This window comes from Meles meles, chromosome 6 (assembly GCF_922984935.1).
Source record: "Meles meles chromosome 6, mMelMel3.1 paternal haplotype, whole genome shotgun sequence".
Lineage (NCBI taxonomy): Eukaryota > Metazoa > Chordata > Mammalia > Carnivora > Mustelidae > Meles > Meles meles.
Window position 1 is genome coordinate 49,949,717 of NC_060071.1, and position 26,722 is coordinate 49,976,438.

Consider the following 26,722-nt stretch of genomic DNA (forward strand, 5'->3'; position numbering starts at 1 on the left):
ATTTTGAGAGCTTGAAAATTTTCCAATATTCTGGAAGTCAATTTCTAAAATGCCTTAATAAGATTAAGTAGTTTAGTAAATTTTGTTTTTTAATTTTTGTAAGCATCAAAGTTGATTAGAGAGGGGGACACTTTTTCTGGACAAGAATTATATTAATAAACAACAGACTGTTCTATGGTTTCAGTAGCAGTGTGGTTATGGAGCCATATGTTAAACGATGCTGCCTGGCAGGCTGGGAACTTGAGAAACTGGTGGAATTCCATCTGAGATGCCTCTGTTGCAGCGATCAGGCAGCCCAAATCATTGAACTCATCTAATTTCCTGGCAGTAGATTATGTGGCATTTTATTGCTCAGGCAATAACTGGTTTAATGCTGTTAGTATCAAATTGTGAAGTGTTAATTTTGTCTTAAAACCTTCCAGTAAATGAAATGCAACCTAGTTTTATCACCATATCTATCAGCAGGCATGGATGATTATTTTAACAATGGTAGTTTTTGAGTTTTGCAATATATTAAGGAATACAGTCCAGTTAAATATCTGGTTTCAGTATGTCTGAAGAATATAGTGAGAGGTTACTTTCTGCTCAAGTGGTACCACTTAAAGGCATGTATTCTTTTAGTATGTAGTACCTTGAGTTTAAATAGAATGCATTTAGGCATTATACAAACCTGAACTACTTTTCCCCCATTACATTATTAAAATCGGTGGAGCAACTAGTTTCCCATTTAGAAATGTGCACTACTAATACTGAATTTTACTTTCTTGTGGATAATATTAAGCACTTACTCTGCAGTGTTCTGAAAGTTGTGTCAACTGAATTGATACTATTCAGGATGGTGGAATATCCCCCAAGTACAAAAATATGTGTGTGTGGGCTTGTATAGATTACTATGTTTCATAGTTAATCTATCTTTTGCGGTGCTCATGACGTGTGGGGCACACGGAAGGCATTGCTGTGGTCAGTCTTTTTGGTTTTCTTCTGTAGCCACTTATTATTTTAGAGTATTGGTTGGTTATGAAGATACTATTATCTATTTGTAAATCGCTACTTTGTATTTTATGCATGCTCTGTAACTTGATTTATTTTTGTTCTAATTTTATTTTTTAGTTACTGATTTGGAATATATTCACATTCTAATAAACAGTTATAGGGGGACTATTCTTTATGTTGTCAGATTACATTTTTCCTCTGAGTGCTTTGGATGCAGCCATGGAATATTTGATTCTGATGTGGAAGAGCATAGGTCCTTGCATTACAGGGTAAACACTAAATTGGAGGCATCATTGTTTGAATTTAGCGTTGATTTTAGACATATGGTTCAATTACGCTTTTCTTGGAGAAAGTATCACCAAAAATGTTAAGGAAGTAATCGTTGTACCTTCATATATAACAGTGTCACCGGACCCAGAAAGAGGTAGTAAATCTTTTACAAAATTATTTAAGAGAAGGAAGCTCTAGGTAGTGAATTGAAAATCAGTAACTTTGAATTTTCATCAAGTGTAGACTTAATGTTGCCGTGGGCATGGTTGGATTTTGGGAGAATTCCAAGAACCCTTTAAATAGTAGTAGAAAATGTCTTTGATTGCATCTTAACAGTGTCTTCATTCTGAATAGGATCTCAGGCAGACTGTCTCAAATAAGAACCATTAAGATTTAAAATATTATGACAGCTTAGGGCTCAAGGCAGTTCAGAAGTGTTTTGCAGCTTGACCCTGGTTTTTGGTTATTTTAACTTTGAAACTTTTTTAACCTGTTCTGAAAAGCCAGTTAACCATCTTGACTTCATTTAAGTTGTATGTCATTGGTCTCAAGTGCTATCTATGATTTTTCTTTACTAGTAGTTACAACTCTGTAGGGGTAAGTTATTGTTAGCCATTGCATTGTGAATGCTAAATCGTAATTCTAAGAAGGGGTGCTAGCTGGTGACCTAGGCCAGCGGTCTTTTAAGTTCTGAAAGGTTCTGCAGAAGAGTTAGACCTCTTGAGTTTAGATTGCCCATCAGAGCTTGTCCTCTTTATTTCATCAGTAGGAAAACGAACATTTTAATTTTGTCTTCAGTGACTTGGATTTACAAAATAACAAATGCTCTCAGTGGTTTGAATGTTGTCATGGTTTTTTCCATCTACCTTAAAGAGAAAAAACTGTAGACACTTTGGCCAGTACCAGAAGCAGAATAATTCAAAGCTTGGGTTGGTATTAAGAACTTATTCCAGCCAGTTAGGTTTCAAAAAACTGTGTAGACACTTTGGCCAGTACCAGAAGCAGAATAATTCAAAGCTTGGGTTGATATTAAGAACTTATTCCAGCCAGTTAGGTTTCAATTTATGGAGTTTGCTTGTTTTTGTTTTTTTAAACAGAGGAAGAAAATAGAGATTGGTTATTTGATATCTCACAAACATTTTAAGGCTGAAAAAATTTCAAAACAAAATATGAATTTTGTATAAGGACTGTACATGGCATGCATTCCCTGGGTGGAGGGGGGAAGGACCATGAAAGGACCCGCTTCTATCACATGCTTTAATGGGATAGCATAATAGTGCTAAAAAGAGGAAGGCTGATTTTTGTTCTTGGTGGGTTGGTGTTGGGTACCACACCCTTGCTGGGATTTGACAGGCCATTTTTGCCATTCACATAAAGGATAGGTCAAATAAACTGAAGTTGTCATTCAGATGTTTTAAAGGATGGTTATATTCCCCAAACTACAGGAGGCCGAGGGTAACAATAAAGTTATACAAAATGTCATTACAGCTTCTGTAAAGGAGATCATAGGCTGAGAAATAGTTTTAATTGAAGCATGCATTTCATTGAAAATTGATTTGGAGGATAGAGAAAGAGTACCTGAAAGGACATTGATACTAGGCATACATTAAAAAAAGTGTGCTAAACTCTTTGAGTTAAAGATTGAAAGTGGCAGGTATAATAGAGCAGTGAACTGGGTGACAAAGACTTGGATTCTAGTCACAGATCTTTTAGCCTTTTCGCTCTGAGCCTCGCCTTCTTCCAGTTAGTGAGGGGCATGGGGTAGATTATTTCTGGGGTTCATCCCAGCTCCAGTTCAGTATTTCTGTGAATGAACTCTTCAGGACTAAAGCTAAATTGTTACAAATTTGAAGTCAAGTTTAATAATAAAAGTAAAAATCACTTTGCAAAATGTTTTTGGTCTTAAAATAACTTGATTAAAATGTTATCATTATTGCCATGTTAACTCCATTCCATAAGATGAAAGCTTTCAGAACATTTGCAAAATGACTGTCATTTTCAAAAATATGCATTGAAGTATCATGTGCTAAGGGGGGAGGAGCACTTGAGGGGCTGCGTTGTCAACTGTAAATTGAGAACTGCTTGTTTCAGCTTTTATTGTTAAAATTCTGCTGGCTTTTAATATATACTTTGAAAATATATTCATGTCTGGGTGAGAGAACTTTTAAAAATACTTGTGTTTAATTTTTTTTTTTTACTATTATAGAAATCTGTAAGAAGGTAGAATGGTCCATAGAGCTAGTTGTCCAAGAGAACCTATGACTAAGTCCAAGTGTATAGGTTTTTGTGGCAAAATACACATGATATAAATGGCATTATTTGGTTGTTAGTTTAGTAGTTTAACCATTTGAATTCAGTTATTTAATATTATTGATAGGTCCCAGCATAGATGTCCTATATATTTGCTGTTAACTACTCTGTTACCTGTACCAGTGATGGTCGTGAAATTTAGTAGCCAATAGGATTCCTTTTCTTTGAGTCAGTGAACTACACTTGCCTGTTATTGCCAGTGAGTAAGAGTATTGCATTTAGATTCATTTCCCTCCACTGCTTCCAGTCTCAGGATACCTCTCTCTAGAGAGGCAGTACAGATCCTTGTCTTTCAGAAGTTGCTGACCATTGTACTAGCCTCTATACCAAAGCATTTCATCATATAGCCCTAAGAATATTATAGAAGGTCATGCCTGAAATGAACAGTCCAGAAAGCTCCAGGAAGCAGTACTATTTCTGCAGACTATCTTGGATATGAAACCAACAATGCAGGCTCTGTTAGGATCATCAGTTACTGGTTTTATTTTACATTTAAGTGGATGCCTAACTACAAGATCTTTAAGACGGCAGTCCCTATACATTCTCCCCTCCAAGGTTCTGGAGGGCCATCAGCTGGACTAGACAGTGGTTTAGGAGGTAGAAACTGGAACTGATGAGGGAATCTGACAATGTGTCACTAGAGAGTAGAACTTTCCCTTTCTGTGGGTTTGGATTGGACCATTGCTCTTGAGTTTTTCTAGCTCTGCAAGTCAGGGAAGAAAATGTATAATCAGTATCCTGCTAATAAGTAGGACCCCCCCATTTATCTCTGCCCTTTTGTAATTGCTAAATTGTAAGATTCGTAAGCATGGGAATGTGCTTTGTTCGTATTTATATTCTAATATTTATCCCCCCTGCTATTCCATGTCAGAACAATAAAGAAGGAACATCTTAAAGAGTGAGGGGGTTAATCCTAGGATTCATTCTAGTTTAGTTTGGGGAGCTATAGTCTGAGGATATTACCATTCAGACTAAAAAATATTTTAATTAAAAGTTACATAAAATTATGGGTATGTAAATGGTATAAAACAATTATATAGAGAAGTACAAATGGCAGTATAATGAATCCTGTGTTCTGAGAATCCCATCGCTTCTGAGAAAGATTCTCTCCTGTTGTCATATACTGATTAAATGAGCCTCTTCTGCCTTCTTCTGGTTAGATGAATGGCTCATAGACTGTATCATTCTTGAATCTTCTGTGTTGAGCCTTTAGTTATCATTTATGGTATTGCGTACTATTCTGAGCCTCACAAGTCATAATCTAATACCACTATTCTCAGTAATTTTTTTTAGCCTTTAGCCTTATAGCTCTTTTAGCCTTATAACTCTTGATCATGTTTTGTCTTTCACTGAGAAATCAAGCTCCAGCCCTTGAGAATTGTCTTAGATAATTTCTGAATGAGTCTTACTAGTCTCTAACAAAAATGTATTATTCTTGGTTAAACATTGGGAATAACTTCTGAGTGTCATGTAAGCCTTGTGAACTGACAAGTTGAAAGGCTTAGGTTGACTTAAATAGGATTATGTACAAACTTTGCAAGTACGAAGGAAAATTTTTAAACTTAATTTGAAAGCATCCAGTAAGCTATTTTTTTAGCATCCGTATTTTACTACAAAATTAGTCCTGCTGCTTCTTTAACAGTGAGGTCACAAGGTTATGTTTTAAAAGGTCCTAAAACATGCACCCACAGTAATATACTGGGTGATAACTTCTGCTAGTGGAAAGCTATTCATTGCACATATGCAAATTAGATAGCCCTTACACTTGCTTTTATTTCATTCCATAGAAGTACCTTTGTGCCTCTGGAGCTGTGCACAGGCTGTAATAGTTGCCTTTGAGTTTAAATCTTTGTGAAAGCAGAGAAATTCTCTATTTGAGCATTTGATGTGTATGAGATTTTTCAATAATTTTTAGACAAGAATATGTTGTTCCCATTCATTACTTTAAAGCAAGAGAAGCAAGAGACTCTTGTTATAAATATGATAGAACTTGTTCACTTTACTGTCAAGTGTCTCTTGGGATAATTTTCACTTCTCTGGCTGCCTAAAGTGACCACACAAAATGTAGCTTAGTTCTACCTTTTAAACCTAAGTTGTGGATTATAGACATCTTTTCAATGTGCAACACAACAGTAGGCATTCTTGTTAAATTAGTTTGAGAAATTCCTTTTATTTTGTACAAGGTACGGTCCCTTTGCACAGTGAACAAATATGTTACAAATCTGGGTTTTTAAAAAAAGTATTGCCATTTCATAGTATCACTTATGCTATTGTACAATAATAGTGTTTTCTTTATTTGTTTGCATTGAATGCACATCACTGAGTGAAAACTGGTTTCTGTAAAATAAACAGATCTTTCCAAGTTGCCAATAAAATGCACAGTGCACATATTTAGGTTGACCATAACCCATGTGTAATAGTGCTAGACAGAAGTTCCTAACAGTTGCTCTGTAAGATTGAAATGTCTTTTACCAGTAACTCTTAGATATGTGAAGGCAGCTGTTGTCACCATAGATGAATCACACCCTCTGCCTTTCCCTTCTCCTCTGTATTGCCTAATTTGAGTTGTATTACATTTCTTTAACGGTCATAGAATGCCAGAGCCAGAGGATTATTAGAGCTCTGTACCTCTCTCTCCTCCTCCTTTTAATACATGAGAAAGAAAGGAGCCCAGAGAGGGCACGTAATACTCAACTCTCTTGACCCTGTGCTTTAGCAGTTCACCATGCTCCCTCTTGCTGAATCTTGCCCATAGGATAGTCGGCAAACAAGAGGTGACACTTGAAACTCGCATGACGCTGCTTATTTGCAGTGTGCCAGGCAGCAGTACTGTGCATGCGGGGTAGGGGAAGAAGGCAAAGCCTGGGATTGAGTTGAAGTTTGTTCTGGCTGGTCTGACTTCACCATGCTTCTTGCTCCTTGCTTTACAAAGATAATTGAGCACTTGCTGCTCGGAAATACTGAGGTAAGTCTCTTATCTCTATTCCTTTCTACATATGTATGAGAAATATTTACTTGGGTCTACAAAGGAATTTTCTAATATTTATATTTCATAAGGCTTTTGTGGAAAGGAAATTTGCTGTTGCTGATCACTTGCTCCCATGCACGCATGCAGCATTCATGTAAGTATTCTATGTTTTCCCCTAATAGTAAATTTGCTTAAGCCGTTAGTGAAGTGAGGGAGGGGGGATTTACTCATGTATTGATTTTCTTGCCTCTCTGGTCATTGCCCCAACTAATGGGTTCCATGGCAGACTTCCGGGTTGTATCAAGGGCTTCAGGATTCCCACACTTTTCTGTAGTTGCTCTTCCAGCTTTTCAGTCATTTAGCTCCACTTCTGTTTACCTTTTTGGAAGTATTTTTTTACTGGCTGGCTGTTACCAGAGGATGGAGTGGTATAGGGGTGGCCATTAGTTTCCTCGCTTTGTCCTTCTGGTCTTTAATTCTTGTGAGAAGGTTCTCTCTCTCAGGGCTTGGGAGTTGGCTCCAGTTTGATCAAACTGAGCCCCAGTTTACCTGTTTAGTAGTGGAAGGTATGGACACGTCTAAATACTGGGATCTGGAGAATTAGCTCATTGTAATACGTTTTTGGCCATCTCAGTAGGTGGTGGTTTTAAGGTAGAAGTACTTCATATCCTTATTTGCTGTTTACTGTAAAGTTTTACATCAGGTTACAGCAACTGATTACAGTCCATCTGTTCATTTAGTTCCATCAAAAAGCATCATGTACTTTTAAGCAGCTTATTAAACTTGCTATATCCACTTTTATCTAATTTCTTCTACACTTTTAGGTATACTACATCAAGCTCAAGATTTATGAAGAAATGCTTGAAAGCAAGTACTCTTCTGAGTCAAGGAATGCCAGCCAAATAAATTTGGGAGGCCAAATAGCTGTTTTTAGGGATACTTCATCCTTACCAGTCTGTGACTGCTTGCTTAAAGGCATCATCTCAAGAGTTCTGTTTCACATGGAATGACTCAGGTGTTGGATGGATTGAAGAGCTATGACCAGGCTAGGAATGACTTGGCAATGTTCTTGAACCTTCAATCAGTAAGATTTGGTAAAGCTGGCCTAGAAATCATTGTAGACTGAAAGAGGCTGCTGTACTTTGGAAACTTCTCCTACTACCACCAAGGGCAGAAGAAGGAAAGTTAGTTTGCATTTTTTAAAGTCTTATTTTAAAAAATTAAAATTGTCAGTATTAGACTATATACCATAATCTTGACTGTTGCGATTTGACAGATTGGACATAGATGTACAGGTACTTTAGGATTGATACCAGCACACTTTATGTCTGTGTGCTGTTTATCTTAGGTAATAAAACAGATGTTGATGGTAACAGCAGTCAAAAGCACATACACATTTCAGGAGCTTTAAAGTAATTCTTACCCCTCTCCAGTTCCCTTTTTCCCCCAGGAAGATTTGTGAAACCTATGCTTATATGCTTCCTAATAGGCATCACGTTTCAGAGGATTAAGTATATCAATATCTATATTTAGCTGATGTTGATGAGTAGCTGGATCTTAAGTGTTTTAAAAGATCATGTAATCCTGGGCATTTGGGGTTAGGTGTGGGTGAGTGATAGGATTTGCCTTTGTGAACAGACCATTTGAACAGTTCCCAGTCCCACTTGGAAGCTCTTCTTTAGTTCCAGATGGAAGTAATAACTAACACGCAGGTGGAGTCAGTCTGTATCAAGGGACTGTCTTCTTTCAGAGTGTTCAGCAGAGCACATTGCAAGAGAGAGACTTCTCTCAAGACTGCTTGTCCTGGGAGGGCCCATTGGCAGGGCTTTGTCTTACAGGGAGGAGGTCATAGTGACCAGGAATATGGCTGTTCCTAGGTAGGTCGTATGGATTCTGGATATAGCTGGAGTTAGGACCGCGGCCTTCTTGGACCACATTGATAGTGGGCTCTAAGGAATATAGTGAAAAATGAGTTCAGAGAACAGATTAGCTTTGGTTGCCTTGTTGAGGGGAAGAGAGTTCTTATTTAACTTGATAGGGAGAGAAGCCAGGGATTTATAGATGTTTGGGAAATACATGAGGGTTAGGATTGAGGCTTGCTCAATTGCTTAATAAAATGGAAAACTTACGTGAGTGTACTATCAGAATCCCAAGCTCTGGTCAAAACCAAGAGGTTTGGAATATCCTAGAGGTAGGGGTCTTATCAATAAGCCCAGGGACATAGGTAAAACTGGGAGAAGGTAGAAGAGGGTGATTTGGAAGCTTGCAAATGTCTGTTCTGATTTTCTTTTTAAACTGGAATTTGTATCAGCAATCATCTGAAGTGTGTGTACCCACTGATTGCCCCACCCCCAGCATTTCTGCTTCATAGTAGTCCTAGTATTTCTCTTTAAAGCAGATTTGACATGGGAATTTGATTTCCTGCATGAGAGAGGAGGGTGATCCTGGGAAAGACCATTCACCTTGGATTCCTTAAAAGGCAACAAAAGAAGGGTGTGTTTTCGAGACAGGGTGAGTGGAGAGGCCTTGTTTTTACTTCATATGCTGCACTATTGCCCTGATTTCACTTCAGTTACTTATTTGAGACACCTACCAACTTCATATATATTTTTATTAGATGTCGACAAGGATGGCATATCTGTGTACGGAGACCCCCTGTGCATAGGCGACTTCATTTCTACATAGCTGCTTTCTGGAAGCTTGCAGGTGAGGATGGGTGGGTCCTTAATTGTGGCGTAAGGGTTTTCACTGCTATTCAAGGAACAAGTGCTAGAACTGCACACGGATTCTTTCATGTAATCTGTAAGGCAAGAGAGATTTCTTAGGACATACAAGGACACAGACTTAATTTCAGTACCAGAAACAGATTGCAGTTGATGTGCCTTCAGGATCCTGGATCTGTAAAAGCCTATGATAATCCAAGATTTCCTTCTTTAAATAGTTGAAGAGTGCTTTCCTAGGTAGGCAGTGTTCTTTTCACAAAGAAACTTTTGTTTTTGGACGGATAGAGACATTTTTGTTCATAGTACTCAGGTACAGAACCAGAAGGGGATTAATTCAAGATACTCATAATGTGCTTTCACATCTATTATTTTTTTACAAAATCCTACAAAGATAGTTGATACTTTGCATTTTATAGGATGAAGGCCCAGAGAGATAAAAGTGACTTGGCTAATGTCCTGTAAGCTCATAAATGGCAGGGCCAAGGCTTGACTGCATGCCTTGGAACTCCTTGGCCCATGTTTGTTCTGTGATACCATTCTTCCTCTGAATTCTTTTTGATAAGTAAGAAACTTAGATTCAGAATAGGTGTGTGATTTGGCACAGGTGCCAGTAGTTTGGCAACCTTTAGGCAGCAAACTCGGCAGCATCCCTGCTCATGAGAAGCTTGTGATCAGAGCTGGGGGAGGCAGAAGTGTAATAGAGGTTTAAAAAGCACCTGGGTCTCAGGCTAGCCTTTGGAAAGTTCCTGTTGTCTAGTAAGCCTTCCATTGCATCCTCTGGGTTCACTTGTTCCAGTACTTAGGAATGCTAATGGAAACCAATTTTAGTGGTATCTTCTTCTTCTTCTTCTTCTTTTTTTAAGATTTTATTTATTTATTTGACAGAGATCACAAGTAGGCAGAGAGAGAGGAAGGGAAGCAAGCTCCCTGCTGAGCAAAGAGCCCGACGCGGGGCTCGATCCCAGGACCCCAGGATCAGGACCTGAGCTGAAGGCAGAGGCTTTAACCCACCAAGCTACCCAGGCACCCCGCGGTATCTTCTTCTGATACTAGAACTCATGTTTCCTCTCTTGCTGCCTCTCAGGTGCATCTTCCCCAAGACTTCAGGCTGTGTTTGGGTACAAAAGGATGCAGACTAGTTTCCAAATACGAGGCAAAGTAACTATAGCTCACTGGAGGAAGGAAGTGATGGGGAGTCACGGGAAGGGGAGCCCTCCTTCATCCTCTATGCCATTTTCCCCTTTTAGGAAGATCACTGCCTTTTGTAGCTCACTTTAAGTGAGCCAAGACTTGCCTGGAAAAAGCACTAGATTCTTTGTAATCTGGCCAACTCTGGCCCTCATTGTTCTGTGGCGATCTGCCAGCCAAGGGGTCTAGAAATAAGCATGGAATTATAGGGGCTCAACAGTAATGAGTGGTCTTGAGAGGTCTAAATTTCGCTAAGTGGTAGCAGATGGTGAAATTTCTATATTTCTCAGCTCTGAATTTCTGTAAGTGGTAGCAGATGGTGAAATTCTTGGACAGTCTTCCACTAGAACAATCACATGCTCTGCCTCCAGCTTGTGAGATTAATGAAAATGTAAAAAAATAATAATAAAGGGATCATTGTAACTCAAGGGGTGACTAGGTCCTGGGACATCAGAACATTCCATGTGGCTGAAAGTTGTGTGTCACCACTAGCAGTGTTCTCTCCCACAAAAGGTGACTGGTTGGGAGGGGATTTACTTTTCTGAGTATAGGGTTATGGATATTTGTTTCAGCAGGTAACATTTCCTCAGTGTTGTACGAAAGTACATTTACCCATTCAGTCAGTTATTCCTAATACCCGCAGTGTAGCTAGAGCCATAATTAATCCTCTCCTTCCCTTTTACTGCTTATGAAGAAACCGTGGCTTGTCATGGAAGTGACCCCCCCCCCCGCCCCAGGTCACACTGCTTGTCAGTAGTAGAATGAGATCCACAACCAGGCTCAGCATTTTCCATCTCATCCTGGCCCACGGGTAGAAGATGTTGGCCTTGGTCGCATCTCAGATTGTGGCCTCTTTCTAGCATAGAGCCCTAGAGAGGAGTAGGGGAAAACATTCTTGCTGGACAATGAGCAGGCCCAGGTGCTGGTGAGGCTCGTATGAGGAAACTGGGTTATGGGACCTAGGCCACAGTCTACCCAGAGCCACATGAAGTTGCTTCTAGTGAGTACTTTGTTTCTTAGTACAGGGGCTGGGGGTATGTCCAGGAAGTCCCCAGGAAGTCCCACTTTGGGTTCTCTGAACTTGGTATCCAAAGAGTAAGGCAGTATGACCCAGAGCTGCTGGTTTGGAAGCTGAGGACTAGAGCTGCTTAAAGAAGGGCTGTCTTGGGGCGCCTGGGTGCTCAGTGGGTTAAAGCCTCTGCCTTCAGCTCAGGTCATGGTCCCAGGGTCCTGGGATCGAGCCCCGCATGGGGCTCTCTGCTTGGCAGGGAGCCTGCTTCCTCCTCTCTCTCTGCCTGCCTCTCTGCCTAGTTGTGATTTCTCTCTGTCAAAGAAATAAAAATTTAAAAAAAAAAAAAAAGAAGAAGGGCTGTCTTCTCCTGAGTGAAAAGTTCTCTTAATACCCTCCTCTCGGGGTGCCTGGGTGGCTCAGTGGGTTAAGCCTCTGCCTTCAGCTCAGGTCGTGATCTTAGGGTCCTGGGATCGAGCCCCACATTGGGCTCTCTGCTCAGCAGGGAGCCTGCTTCCCCGTCTCTCTCTGCTTGCCTCTCTATCTGCTTGTAATCCATCTCTATATATCAAATAAATAAAATCTTTAAAAAAAAAAAATACCCTCCTCTCCTCCCCACCCTGGCACATCCTTTTACTTTGATTGGCGGCTACCTTAGGTGCATGTTTTCTGAAAGTTGAGGAATAGTGACAGAAAATGTAGCCCTTATTCTAGTATATTGATTCCAGTTAGGTCATTTGAAACTTGTTACATCTGTGAAGAGGGCTGGGCAGAAAGGGCTATGATTACTACTTTAGAAATGAGGATACTGAAGCTCATAAAGTGCACCTAATGTTAGTAAGTAGTTAAGTTAGGGCTCAACCCATCTTCTCCTGTAGCCAATCATAGTGTTTTCCCTTTGCATATTATACCTGTCCTCCGTTCTAGATTTCTTTTTTTTTTTAATATTTTATTTATTTGACAGAGAGAAATCACAACTAGGCAGAGAGGCAGGCAGAGAGAGAGGAGGAAGCAGGCTCCCCGCAGAGCGGAGAGCCCGATGTGGGGCTCGATCCCAGGGCCCTGAGATCATGACCTGAGCCGAAGGCAGAGGCTTTAACCCACTGAGCCACCCAGGTGCCCCCCGTTCTAGATTTCTAAATGCAAATTACGCCTATAATAGCTTCCCCTTACCCTCATCAAGGAATACCTTCTATCAGTGGGGCCAAGCCCTGCTGACAAAGGCCAGGCTCTAAACTTTTTGTGGATAATCCCATGATTGATTCAGTTAGGGCAGTGGGAGAGTCTTGAAGCTGTGGCTCAAAGAGCAGATCCTCCGTCAGCCAGTAGTGCCCCTCTTCTCATTTCCACCAGAAAAGTCAAGGCTGCCTTCAAGTTTGGGGGTATATAGCAGTCTCCCCATCCCTACCAATCCACAGGGATACTTTCCAAGATCCCTAGTGGATTCCTGAAACCACAGATAGTACTGAATCCTCTATATATTGTTTTTTCCTATGCTAAAGTTTAATTTGTAAGTTAAGCACAGTAAGATTAAACACAGTACTAATAGAACAATTATCATATAATGTGATATGTTATATGAATGGGGTCTCCCAAAATACTTTATTGTACGGTATACTCACCCTTCTTGTGATGATGTGAGATGGTAAAGTGAGGTGAATGACCTAGGTAGGCATTATGACAGGCCACTATTGACCTTGATCATGTGACTGTGGGCTAACTGAAACCGAGGAAAGAGAAACTACAGATAAGGGGGACAGCTGCAAATAGTCTGCTGTGCAGCAGGGGATGCACCTAAATGAATAAAAGAGAAGTTGGGGTTGGGGGAGGGGATTTGTTTCAAGGAGAAGCTGTACCTTCATAATGGGACCAGAGGGAAAGAAAGGATGCAGAAGTCTGTGTTGTGATTTGAGGTGGTCAGAAGAGGGTGTTGGATTATGGAATAATCTGGATTCTATTTGTGGGAACTGGAGGGAGGAAAGGGCAAGGCTAGCTGAAAAACTTACACTTTAGAAAGCTATTGTCTCTTCAGCTGAGTCATCTACCTGCCAGCCCTCAGGGAGGGTGGGGTAAGGGGAAGAGCAACTGGCCTCTCTAAGATACTTCCTTGTCCTTTTATAGCCCCACCCCCCCCACCAGTCCCTGCCCTTGGGGCATTTTGCGAGGAAAGGGGAAGCGTCCACCAAAGCTACTTAAGCTTTGGGGAGTCACTCCTCCAAGGCCTGTAATTAGCATCAGGACTGAAGGCTTAGGTTTGTCGTGCCGTGCTGGCTGTTCTCACCTTGTTCCCACCTCTCCCAAATCACACACTGTCTTCTTACCCTCAGATGCGGAAGGGGCCTTGGAATGAGCCTAAAAACCTTCCTTTTATAAAGGAAGCGGCAAATCCAGAGAGGGGAAATGACTTTCTAAGGCCACCTAGTGAGTGGGATTGGAACTTTTAGGTTCACCCGAACATCTAGGTAAAGTTAGTATTTCACACTTGGGGAAAACCCCTGCACTGAACATGTTTCTTCTCGGCCTATTACTATTATTAGAAAGCCACACTGCCTTTTCTCTTCCTGGGCCCTAGGTTAGCATTCTTCTCTTCATTGAGAGACAAGGATATGGTGAGAAGAAAAAGGAGATTTCAGAGTCAGAAGGAGAACCACACTGGCTAAAAATAGTTTTCAGGATGTCACTGGACTCCTCACTATCTGGGAACCCAAAGTTATTGCAAGGAGACCCGTGGAGGCTGGATTAGCAAGGAGCATACAGGTGGCTTCCCTGTGGCAGCAACAAGTGGGATTCAGGATTTCAGGATCATAAAGGTGATGGAAAGTGCCAGGGAGGATTTCTTCTGTAGCGCTTTGAAATGCCTGACAAGGAATTAAACATAAGGCAGTTTGTTACAGTATCATTGTGTTGAGGGGGGAAGGGGAGATGGACAGGTGTTTAGAGGTAAAATAGGGTTAGCACAGCAAGTAGTGCGTGGTGTTGTTCAACCTCAGGATGACAGTGAGCGGAGGGCTGAAGGAAAGTAACAAGGGCAAGAAGGAGCACTGGCTGAATTAGGACATGGAGGGGCCGTAGAAATGGTGCCAGTACAACAAACCTCATCATTCTAATGGAGGTAGAAAAACACAGGAAATAACAGTGTGACCCAGTCAGTGCCACCCACAGTAAGAACTAGGACTCGAATCCAAAACTTCCAGGCCAGGTTCTTGCCCGTTGAGTTTAGAGAACACTCAGACTCTTCACTCTTAATGGTTCTCATTTGGTTTGGCCCAGTAGTTTTAGGAAGTAATTTTGTTCCTGGTACAGACTAGTTTATTAAATGTTTATTTGTTTATCAGCCAGTTAGTGGGATTTATTCCATGTCTTTGATAAGTATTTCTGTAAAGTTCCAAACTGTGACATTTCATTTTCCTCTTCTTGAATTCTCTTGTTCTGTGTGTTGCTTCCCAGCATCTGTTGGCATATGTACCTACTAGGCAGCCTGCTTTTCTCTCTAATTTAAGGGATGATTATAGTCAGTGGTGAAACAAAATCTGGCTGCAAAAAAATGGCCTTCCCTGCACTTACAGGCTCAGATACATGATCCCACGAAATAGGAATGAATGACGCTGAGGCAGAGACACTGCCCTCCTTAGCTTTGTTACACATTTATGGTTTCGAGTCTGAAAGCAGTTACCCTAATCGCAATGCATGGGACAACAAAGTGCATAGGAGAGTTATGTGCTCATTTATTGAACTGTTTGGGCCTGTCTGAGCTTACCCATGCTTGAGTCATGCATATTTTTGGAGCTAGAAAGTCTCTTAAGAGATCTTTCTGCACAGTCCCCACACCTCTTTGAGAAAGAAATTGAGAGGTCTTGGGTCACAGTGATAAAACAGTAAAGCTTTCTGTTTTTAGCTTCACCTCACCACTGTACCATTCACTACAGTAATGGTGCTTGTGTCCATTTGGATGGTTTGAGTCAATACACAGAAAATGGCCAGAATTGATGTTCCCAAGGGAGTAGTGAACTTTGGCTGTCCAGAAGCCAAGGGGTGACTGACCTCCTGATCTCAGATTGTTCTCTTGGGCTGTACACATCCTAACGTGTTCATGGAGACCCTTCCTGCTCTCTTGCTCAGAACAATGACCTCTAGCTCGCTCCACTGCTAATAACCACTCCACCCATGGCTACAGATGACTAGCTCTCCTGGGTTAGGAAATGGTTGTGTCTCAGGTATAACTAAAGCTAAGTCTGAAAAACCAGAACAGTAATCCAGGAAATCTGGGTCAGTCTAGGCAAGTGGTTCTTAAGTATTAGTTGGGTGACATATGCTGCTTAAGAACGCCCTGAAGTACTAATAACAAATGGAGACTCCAGGACTCCAGATCTACTGCTTCAGAGTCTTGGCAATAGGGGGTGTGGACCTCTGTATGTTTCAGAAGCTTTCCAGGTGGTTTTGGTGCATGGCTAGATCTGTGATAGCCACTGGGATCTCTGCTGTTGATCGTCTCTTTCAGCGTGGCTGAGACTCCTAAGTAGACCTCAGAGACAAAAGTACAGCCCTATTACATTAGTACAACCCTTTAGAAGATGCAAAAAACACTTCCCATCTGATTTTTATTAGATACTCATAATAATCTTATTAGACATTAGGATAGTCATTAGACTTCAGGATAGGCATAATTACCCTGAACTTGCAGATGAGGAATCTGGGCCTTGGAGTGCTCCCAGTCTAGGGTCACAGTTAATACTTGATGGAATAGTAAGTGACATAGTTCCAAAGCCACCTATTTCACACGTTCTGTTATTGAAATGTAGGGCCTAAGCCGAGAGCAGGACCTGACCTTCATCCTTGGTTTCACTCACAGACTTCCTAGAAGGATGATCCAACTTACAGTTCCTGTGTGCTTGGGATTAGTCCCGACCTCCCCGCTCTCAGGGGCAGAGATCTCGAGGGTGCGGTGCCATACAGTATTAACGCTACATATTATTTTCATTCCTTGTGCTCCAGAAAGCCAGCAGGTGCAGGGTGGAAGTCCTCGCCAGCGCAACGACAGGAGGCCTCTGGGGCAGGTAGATTGACTTTATTTCAGAACTTATAATCAATTTAACTCATACTAATTGGCTGGATAATGACATTCTACATTTCTGAAGACATTTAGCTGGCATCTATAAAAAACCCAGAAGCGCTTGCTAAGCAGGTGCAACTTAAATGGAAATATAAATTCATTATTATTATGATTGCTCCTCCTGAGCAGAGCTACCCAGCAGCCCAGGTCCTGTGGTCTTTTTACTTTTGGGGGCAGTGAGGTAAGGGATGTGCGCAGTGTCTCTCTGGTAGAATTCCTGGTCATTTCACGACTGCACTGTTTATCTTGCTAAGCCCTTTCTAATGGGACGTCAGGATTGGATACTCTACCTTTGAAGCCTTTGTCCATAATGTATGTGTTCTGACGTCTATCCATTCCACAAGCACCTGCATTAAAATAGTGTAAAGAGAAAAATGGGGTGAGTGATGTTTACTTAGACCGCATATGTTTTTGCTTTACTTTTTCTTGCTTTTTTTCCCTCCCCTACCCGTAAAATTAGTTCTTTAGTGCTAGAGGATTATTCCGGGTTTAATCTACTCTAAATCATTTGGACCATGCAGGAATTCTTACAGGGTTCAGAAGCATTAGTGGTGAGCTACAGCGCCCCCTGGCATGTGCCGCCCGCTTCCTCTTTAACCTTAACTCCGAGGGGTGTGTCTTCCACCAGGTGGTCACAGGCAGTTTTCATGCCACCTGCAATCACACTATAGGTGAAGTTCCAAGCTCCAGAAGTACAGGGACAAGGAATGAATCAGGGCCAGTTCTAGCTTAGGGAAGGGGTGTATGACATTCCAAATCCCAGTTCTTTTGGATCTTAGAATGGCGTTGAAGACTGTTTCTTACCTCTCAGCTCTGGTCCTGCCTCCTCTCCTGGATCTGAAGCTTGACTGAAGGGAACCAGAGAGGGAGGGGGACTGGTGGCTGAGATTCTTGATTAGTCATCTTTCCAGGATATAATCACTCCCCGCCATGGTCCGCTTAGTTACCCATTTTGGGGAGTGGACCATTTGTACATAATTGAGAATTGTCTTTGAAAAGTATTACTAGTGTTCTTAATCCAGAAGGATTTCTCTCCCTTTTGGCTGTCAGTTTATCCAGCTCCTACAATGCATGGTCCTAAAGCCGTAGCCAGAGGCAGGACATTAAACTTCAGGGACCAAGCTCAAGTTCTTTGCTGCTGGTGATACCAGAAAAGAAGCTTGTCTGGCATTTTTAGGTTGAGAACTGCGAGGACTCTGGCTCGAAGTCCTTTTTTTTTTTTTTTTCCCAGCTTTTAACTGAGGACACACTATCAGGCAAGGTATGCAGCAAGTAATTACTGAAATACAATATGACTCCACTCGGCTCTCCTTGTTTTGGACACTGAAGGCCAACCCAATGCTGTTTAGATATATCCCCATACCATTACCTCCTCCACTGAGTTCCTAAGTTCGTTTTGTAGGAATCTGTTTTTATCTGCCTGCCTTCCCCACGTTACTGACTGATAAGGCAGAACCAGTCCAAGTTTTCCTCTGGTTTGCTATTCTCCTACAAGGCCTATAGGTACCTGTGCCCTTCAGAAATACGATTAACAGTGTGTATCCCTGGCATCAGTTGGCATCCCTTTATACTAGACAAGGGCTTCCTTCACCCTCCCTGAGGCTGTTTCCTTTTCCAGGAAACTGAGGCCCAAAGAGGGGCAGTGACTTGTCTGACACCACATGAACTAGAAACTAGATCTCCCTAAGTATTCTCTTCATTAGCCACCAGCCTGCCTTAGTGTAAGCCACAAAATGATAGCAAGTGGTGGCTCTGGCTACACTGTAGAGTGTACATCTTGGAAGCGGGGAGAAATCTGGGCTGAGCCCAGACCATGCGCCCCTGGGGAAAGACATACAGCATGGGGGTAGTGTGCATGTGTGGCAGGAGTGGGAGGAAGGTGTGTGTGTGGGGGGGGGGGTGGTAAATGGTTGTACTTGGTGAGGTTATTGAAAGATCTCGACACGGCCCAGGGGACCCACAGCCAAGAGCACAGACTCCTAGGTACAGACTCAGGGTCTTTGCAGCCCACAGCTGCTCAGTGGGCAGATAAATTCAGAACCTTCATGCTTTTTAGTGCTATTGCACCCAGGGTTGGCAGAGCTGCATTTCCTTGAGCTCTAGAAACCAGCCAGAGCCCGAGGGTTGTCCAGTATACTAAAGTCATGCCTGCGAGGCCACTTGTTAGGGAGGCTGCATTCTCTGTTAGTTCCTATGGTACCTATTTCTATAACTCCCCTCCCGCAGGCCTGACTTTGCAAGTCTGCTTTTTTTCATCTTTCCTAAGCCACTAGCTTGAGCCTAATACAGAGCAGAGAGGATGATGGTTGGCACATCTTACCCCAACCTCTCCAGATCCCTGCTTGACAACCCTACTGTATGATCTGGGAGAGCTTGACCTGAGCCACTGGTGGGTCTAGGGTCTCTCTCTGTGGGGGACACTGGGCTTGTCATCCACACCCACAGGGCCCAGAGAACCCCAAAGGTGTCCCCATCCTCATTTCTCAGTGGTTTAGGGTTGTATTCTGTAGCCTATAGGGAGTACAATTATGTTGTGTCCCTTTCACGTAATACCTGTCAGTTTGTCCACATCCACTGACCACGATGGGAGCAGAAGGGGTGATGGGGGATGAATCCAGGCAAGCTTCCTTTAGATATGGGATTGGGTTTATAGACTAACCATGTTGGGAAGGAGGAGGGCCCAAAAGGGAGAGTTCTGGGACCATGCAGGTGAGTCAAGGGACAGGAAGGGGTAGGGTAGGTGCTGGGTCTGGGCTGGTAGGAAAGCCCGGGAGCCCAGTGGGTAGAGGGTAGGGCTGGGGGGTCTAACCTGGTGAGTGTGGCTCAGCGGGGCGGCTGAGGTGTCTAAGTTCAATGTAGAAGTCCTCGGGCGGGTACCTGGCCTCCAGGGCACTGATCTGGAAATGGGAGTCTAGTGAGAGGAATGACAGGGAGGAGCCATTATTCCCAGGGCCCTGGCATAGCAGGGTGGGGAGTATGGAGGGGGTCAGGGTTGGGCAGGCTGGAAGGAGTCAGGGCCCCGATGTGTAATATCTAGAGGGACAAGGCCAGGGGGATCTATTAGAGTTGAGGCCATCTACCTTTCCTCCCTCACTACTCACCCCCCCGGAATTGGTGCCCACTAGGGCAGTGGGGCAGAGGAAGGAAGCCCTTGGAAAGGAATACCTTGGCAGGGCCTGGCTCAGTCAAGGGTCCCTTTCCCAGACGGTGAATAAATCTCTCTCCCACATCCAGGCCCTAGCTGTCTCCTTTGTGGTCCACAGGTCATAGCCACTCTCCCCTATTAGAAATGAAGGGCATCCTGGGCTTCATTTGCTTATGAAAACCGAAAACAAGGGCTTGAGTTTCCTCACACACCTTCTCCCTGGGGGAACCCATGCTCAGGATTCATCTACTAACCTCCTCTCTTGGAGCTAGGACAGGGACCCTTTCACTGTGCAGAAAGGAGGACAGGAGGGGATCAGACTCAAACCGCTACTGACCTAACACGTTCACAAAGCTGTAGGGGGTCCAGCCTGTTGTGTCTCTGTCAAGGGACTTGTTACTGAGCTGTTCGGAGAGTAGGAGAGCAAGTTAATCCCTTTGGTCTCTCGGTGCCCCTGCCCAGCCTTCACTTTGCCCAGCCTTGTGCACCCACCCCTGTGATGATCCGGACCCACCTACATCTCAGGTCACTGAGGGAAAGGAAGAGCTAGGTGTACCACGGCATGACTGAGATCAGTGGGAGTGGAATCTACCCCCTTCTGAGCTGTTTGGCTGAATTTATAGGGTTCCCAGCCCTTGGGACAAAGTAGGGCAGGGCTGCCCAAGAGCCAAGAAGTGGCCTGAGCCTAGCTGGCTGGCCCTGACAGGGAAGTAGGTCAGCCAGGCGGGGCTGAGCTGTAGGAGAACTGGCTATGGCAGTGTCTCAGATGCAACTTGAGGCCATCGCCAGTCAAAGGGAGGTGCTAAGGCTGTCTGCCACATCGTGGTCACCCCTGCTACCTGACCTGTCCTGTGGGAGAGTCTCCCTTTCGTGAGCTAGGGAAAGGCTTGTCCTTAGCATTATTTGTTTCTGACCTGCTGCAGCCTTGATAATATGGGTCTAGCGAATAAGCAAGAGCCTCATACTAGGAAAATCCAGATTTCCTTCCCTCAGCTTCAAGCTCCTCAGACAAGCCTAAAGCTGAAGCTGGGAATGAGAGTCCAAGCTGAGGAGAGAACACAGGAAGAGGGACCAAAGGTGTGGGGCTGAGGGCTACAGACTTTGCACAGGGGCCTGGGGACACACTGTATACAGCACTTCCCTTTCATACGAAAACTGAGGCTGAGAACAAGTGGCAGAAAGTGGCCTTGGTGTTCTGGCTTGACTGTGGTTGCCCCTGTGTTATGTTAGGGGGTTCAAGCTGAACTGCCACCAGGCCTGTGGACTGGTGGACATTTTCTGTGGGGCCACAGGGTGAAAGGATTCCCAGAGCTCTAGGGCAGAGGCTTGGAACATGAAAACTGCTTCTGTCCATCTTTCCTGTACAGGAGGCCAGGAGCCCTGCAATTGCCCTCATGGTCCTGCTATCATATGCATGCGTGTGCGGAGGGGGGGTGGGGTGGTGTGTGTGTATGCGCACACGCTTAGGTGGTGTCTAGAGGTGTGCAGCAGGAGCCTGTCAGACCTTTTGGTCCTTGAGGCTGTTTACATTTCCAAACCTCTTGCTCTCCCCTACAGGTCCAGGCATACCACCGGCGGCCGGAGTGGGGGTGGGGGGTTGTTGCTCCCTACCCATGTGTGCTGAAACATCCTTGCCTGAGAGCCTGTGATTTATTATAAGAGGAGGTCTTGCCACCAGCCAGGGTTATGCTGGGAGCTGCAAAGGGTGGACCCTGTCTGGGCTGGTGCACACCTGTCCTTGAAGGCCTGAAGGGTTCGCTGTCAATGAATTGGCTACAGCTGATGTTTGGGTTTCCTGTCTCTTGTGTTGGTTCTGATTGCAAAATATGGTAGCGGGTATGTAGCAGTAATGTGTCTGCCAGATATAAGGGCATCTTGGTGGTACCTAAGTACCAGTGGTCACTCTCTAAGGTGCTGTTTGCATGCGTGGTGTTAGAAATGCTCTGCAGTGATTGGTGGCAGGTGGCGTAGTGTTTTGATTACATACGTTATAGAGCAAAAATGGCTGCTTGGTTATCTGGTGATGAGAAGGCTCTACGTGCTGATCACATGATTTGGTACCAGTTCGTTACACACGGGTACGGGGGTGTATTTCCTATTGAGGGATGCTGTAGGTTGGTTACATGTGATGTCTGCTGGTTAGATGGCACTTGTTAGTTCATGTAACCTGCTGGCTTCCTGTTAAATGTTTCACAGAGTGTTTATATGTCTTATGGAACACAGGGCTGTGTTTAATGTATTGGCAGTTGGTTCTCCATGAACCCTCCAGCTGGGGTGTGGTTCCTTCTTGGGCAGAGGTGAGGGCTCCCTGGGAGGACAGTGGGTAGGGGGCTGGGAAGTCGGGGACCCGGTACCTTGGTGGGGCTGTTCCTGTCCAGAGTGCTGGCCTGGCTGGTGGCAGGCCCCCCGCACGCCAGTGCGTGGTAGCTGGAATTGGAAAAGCACTGGGCATGGCTGCTACTTTGAGACAAATCTGGGAAGAGAACAAGGTGCCATACCATCATACCCCTGCCCCTGGCATGAGACGCTCCAATATTAACACTTGAGCTGAGCAGCCTTGGGAGTGCTCTGCAAGGAGAGACACCTAAGTCCCCCATCCCCCAAGCTTTCTGGTATCCACTACCCCCACAGAAGTCTGTAGAGCCTAATTTGCCTCTTTCTTCACAGTGTCCCTCCCTGCAGGGCATGTCAGGCTTGCCAATGTGGAGGATGGCACCCAGCAGCTAGAGCATGGAGAGCAGTGTTGGCCTTGACAGCCTCCTACGTCCCTGAGCTCCTGCATAGGGCTGTGCTGGCTTCCCCTGCCTCCCTCCAGAGATCTATCCCAGCAAGGAGGCCATAAAGAGAATCCCTCTCCTCTCAGCCCCAGCTGGCCCTGCCCTCTTATGGATTCCAGGACCCCTCCATAGTGTAGGGGAATTCCAGTGGAGTGATGTGGGAAAACTGGCCAGACTTACTCATTACAGTCATAGAAGAAAATCCCCTAATCCTCTCTGTGGGCTTGGGATTTCGTCAGGGGATATTTGCTTTGGCTGAAACCCAGGGAGGCAAGCAGGCCAGAAGCTCTTTGAAGGCAGGGTCTGCACTTGGACTTCCTGTCTACCCTGTAGCATCTCGCAGAGTGGGCACGTGGTGGGCAGTACTTAGCAGGAATGGGATGATGTGATCTTGGTTTTCTAAGTCCAAGATGCTGGAGGCTGCATGGAGCCAGCTGGAGAAAGTGATCATCCTTGTGCCTACCCAGACAGGCCCAGCGTCCTGTGGCCCAGGGCTGTGGGCAATTTCGGAGCATTTTGACCTCTTCTGTTTGACTAAATCTAAAGCCAAAAGTCTCCTTTCTAAGGCAACAGTCCCAGGTTCAGGAGAAAGGAATTCCGCCCCAAAGCCCCACCTCCACCGGATTCAGACTCTAGATAGAATGCCCATTGGAGATAGTACCACGTTTGTGGACATACTGGGTCATTGCCCAAACTTTCAACTCTCCCCCCTCCCCAAGTCAGACACCATCACCTTCTACTGTATTAATAGGGCCCTTCTAACTCTGGAAACTGGGAGGGAGGGTGCTCTGAGGCCTTCAGCAAGGAAGCAGAGATGGAACAGGGCTTGGAAACAGCCCCAGGGCCAGTTTCTTGAGGTGGCTCAGGCACTGGGCTGAGAAGAGATTACCCTTGAGAGTTTAGGAAAGTTACTGTTCCTATGGCCAAAGCCTGGTGAGAAAGATGGGAAGGAAGCTCTGGGGGAAACGGAAGGAGACTCCTAATCATAGCTGCTCAGAGCTAGGCACCCAGGAAATGACAATCTCATAAAACCCTATCTACTTTTCCCAAGTAGGTTTTTGCTCTCCACCCCCACTGCCTCTCCAAGAGAGTCTGAGCATCGAGCCGCAGCAGGCAATCCTGCAAGCGTGACCACCCACGTTCAGCAATAAACCCAGGTGCCCAGGATATCTCCTCGGGTAGGAGAGCGGAAGCTGGGGGCATAGCCCTTACCTGAGAGCGAGTAGTCAGTGCTGGTCATCCTCATGGCAGGTGTATAGGAGACACGGGGAGCCAGGTCACGGCCTTTCTCTTTCTGTCGCCGCCGGCGCCAAGCAAACAGGCCCAGCAGCACCACAATGAGGAACAACAAGAGGACGATTCCCGTGACAGCACCCACCGAGTGCCGCTCTGCACCCAGCGCTGGGCTGATCTTGGTGTAGGGATTCAGCTCCTCCATCATGAGGGCAGCTGTGGATGGAGAGGGAGGACCTGAGTCTGGGGCAGGCCTGCTTGCTCTTCAGATCCTGGCCCAGGGCCTAGACTCCTCTAAATTTAGGGGACCTGGGTTCTGGTCTTTGGGCCTGTTCTTCAATCCCCGTGTGATCCTATCCCTCACTGTGCCTGTTTCTTCAGCAACCTCCAGAGGATGGAGTTCCAGGTTTATGACAAAGCACAAATGTGATCATGGATGGCAAATAAAATTACAACGAATGTTTACTGAGTACTTTGTTCTAAAAAGTGAGCTATAGATACTCACTGATTTGATCTTCCCAGCAGCCATAGGAGATAGGACTATTTAATTATTTAACTATTTAATTATTTCCCTTTCACAGATGAAGAAACTGAGTCATCGCAAGGTTAGATAACTTACCCAAGATCATATAACCAGTAATTGGTTACGTCAGGTTCCTCAGGAGTTGGGAAAAACTGGACTCAGCTCATGTCCTTGCTTATCAGCTGTGTGACTCCAAGTCCTCCGTTTGCTCATTTGTAACATGGGGACAACAAATCCCACCCTTCGCGGGGAACCATGAGCACTGTATGACAGACTGGCAACGAAAGTGTGCCTTTGTGCCCAGGAATACTGTCCACAAAACCCCTCTTGATGGATGTGTGGGCTAACTCTCCATGCTGATGCTAAGCGCATGGTGGAGGTCATCCTACTGGCCAGCGCCGCCTAGACCTCATCAGCAACTTGGCCATCATCAGCAACTGGCCAAACGGAGCTAGCCAACATCCTCCGGGAAATAACGCCCTGCATTATCATTCTTTATAGCATCAGAATGCAATGGAAATGCCTTTGGCCCCCTTTCTGTTATGTGGGTAAATTGAAAGCCCATTTCTTACTCCCCATCTTCTAGAACAAACAATATAATCCCTTATTTTCTTGCAGCACTTCACAAGGGGTTTTTATGTACACAGAATCATTTTTTGAGCGCTTGCCTCTGGGCCAGGACTGTGCCAAGGTCTCTATTCATATTGTCTCAACTTGGTCCTCACAGCTGTACTATGGGGTGTCCTCTGTAGAGCTGGAGCCAGGGTTAAGCCCTTTTGGGCTCCTTGGCCCTCAAAAGAGCCTTGTGTTGTGCTCGAAGACAAGGATTACTCTCTTCCCACTTCACATGTGGAATAACAAGCCCAGTGAAAGGAAATGACCTGCCTAGGACATCTAGCAGGTAATGACACAACCAGAACTGGGCTTATCTTCGACTGTCCATTGGCCTTTCCACAGGACCAGCTCATGGTTTGCCTTGTTGGGCTCACAGGAAACTTGTCAAGGATGAGCTTAGGGAAGCCATGACCGAGAGGCTCCTGCTCCACCTGCCTCCCTGCAACGCTCCCCTTCTGCTCTCCTTCCAAAACTGAATAAAGGAAAGTCGCAAACTGTCCTTGTAAAATCCAGTCATTGCCACTGGAATCTCCCTAGGTCCTGCCCCCTGCCTAGGGGCTCTCCACCTATGTATACCTTGGTCACACCGGATTCCTTTGAATCCAGAGCTGCAATAACAGGTGCCAGTGACGTGGTCACAGGTGGCATTGTTCATGCACTCACACAACTGCTGACACCCGTAGCCAAAAGTTCCCGGCGCACATCCTGTAGAGCACGAAGAAGAAATGGACAGACGGTGAGACACACCCACTCTCCCCCCGCCACATGGGGCCAGCTGTGATTAGGCAGTTCCAACTGCGGGAGTAAAACCTATTTCTCTGTGGCTCCCACTGTGGGCTGGTTTGATGCTTGGGGGTGGACGGAGCACCTCCGCCCTGAGTGTGGGGGACACCCCCTTCCACTTCTCTGCACTTGACACTCGTACGCAGCATCTTCCACATGCAGGGCCCTGAGCTGGGCACCACTGAGGCTTCAGAGAACCGAAGAAGATCTGCCTCCCCTTTATTCCCTCAGGCCTCCGTTCTGTTCTTGGCACCCTCCACTCCTCCCCGACTCCCAGCTGGAGGAAGCCACTCTACAAACATCCACGTAGGCACGACCCTCTTCAGCCCTGTTTCTTGGAAGCTGTTCCAGAAATCCAGGAACAGGAAGGGGACAGCCCTGAAAGAGTAGACCAGGGGGAGGGGGGAAGGCTTCCCCGGCAGGAGGCCGATGCCTGGCACCAACACCAAGGGGCAGGGGCAGGGACAGCTTACTCTGCTCACAGTGGCGCCCAGTGAAGCCCGTGCGGCAGGTGCACTTGCCGCTGATGTGGTCACAGCTGGCGCCGTTCTGACACTGGCACACGCGTCCACAGTCCTTCCCATAGAACGCTGCAGGGCAGCCTGGAGAAACAGGGTGGGGACAACTGTAGCAGTACGGTTGGGACCAAACCTGTCATCTGCTGCCTCTTTCTCTGAGTACAGCGCGAGGACCTGTGAGAGCCGGCACCTCACCCCAGCCATCTCTGCACTGCAGATGCTCGGGCTGAAAGGGTAGGGGTGGCTCTGAGGGGTCTTTTAGACAAAGGTGCCTTAGGCCAGGCTGGGGTCTGCCTGCTGCAAAGCCACAGGCTGTTCCTCCCTCTCTGGGCCCCACCGTCCATGGGCTCAGGTCTTGAGCGCCGTAGCGCCTTACAGCCCTGACTTCCCAGGACTCGGGGCTCTTCAAGCCCGTGAATCCACCCAGCTTTCCCACTCCTTGGGTGGGGTGGGGGCAGCTGCTGGCCCTGAGGCCCGCGTCATCCCTCCCTCCTCAGGCCTGGACGATGCCCAAGGCAGCCAGCAGGCCGCAGCATGAGACTCTGAATAGCTGGGAG

General features: G+C 45.3%; 1 protein-coding gene across 10 annotated transcripts in view; it reads right to left on the minus strand.

The window, feature by feature from the left end:
* Positions 1 to 557: 557 nt before the first annotated feature.
* Positions 558 to 26,722, minus strand: part of MEGF11 (multiple EGF like domains 11) — a 351,654-nt gene continuing 325,489 nt past the window's right edge. The window contains exons 18-26 of one of the 10 annotated variants that reach the window (XM_046007977.1): positions 26,121 to 26,249; positions 25,441 to 25,569; positions 23,706 to 23,942; positions 22,071 to 22,189; positions 20,054 to 20,120; positions 19,381 to 19,482; positions 16,862 to 16,918; positions 9,135 to 9,341; positions 558 to 8,490 (exon numbers count right to left, since the gene is read on the minus strand). In XM_046007977.1, coding sequence (XP_045863933.1) covers positions 8,330 to 8,490; positions 9,135 to 9,341; positions 16,862 to 16,918; positions 19,381 to 19,482; positions 20,054 to 20,120; positions 22,071 to 22,189; positions 23,706 to 23,942; positions 25,441 to 25,569; positions 26,121 to 26,249 — 1,208 coding nt within the window. In that variant the 3' untranslated portion in view covers positions 558 to 8,329. Of the gene's footprint in view, positions 8,491 to 9,134; positions 9,342 to 13,142; positions 15,984 to 16,397; positions 16,919 to 19,380; positions 19,483 to 20,053; positions 20,121 to 22,070; positions 22,190 to 23,705; positions 23,943 to 25,440; positions 25,570 to 26,120; positions 26,250 to 26,722 lie in introns of those variants that run through there. The other 9 variants (XM_046007980.1, XM_046007982.1, XM_046007985.1 and 6 more) reach the window with 9 other exon arrangements.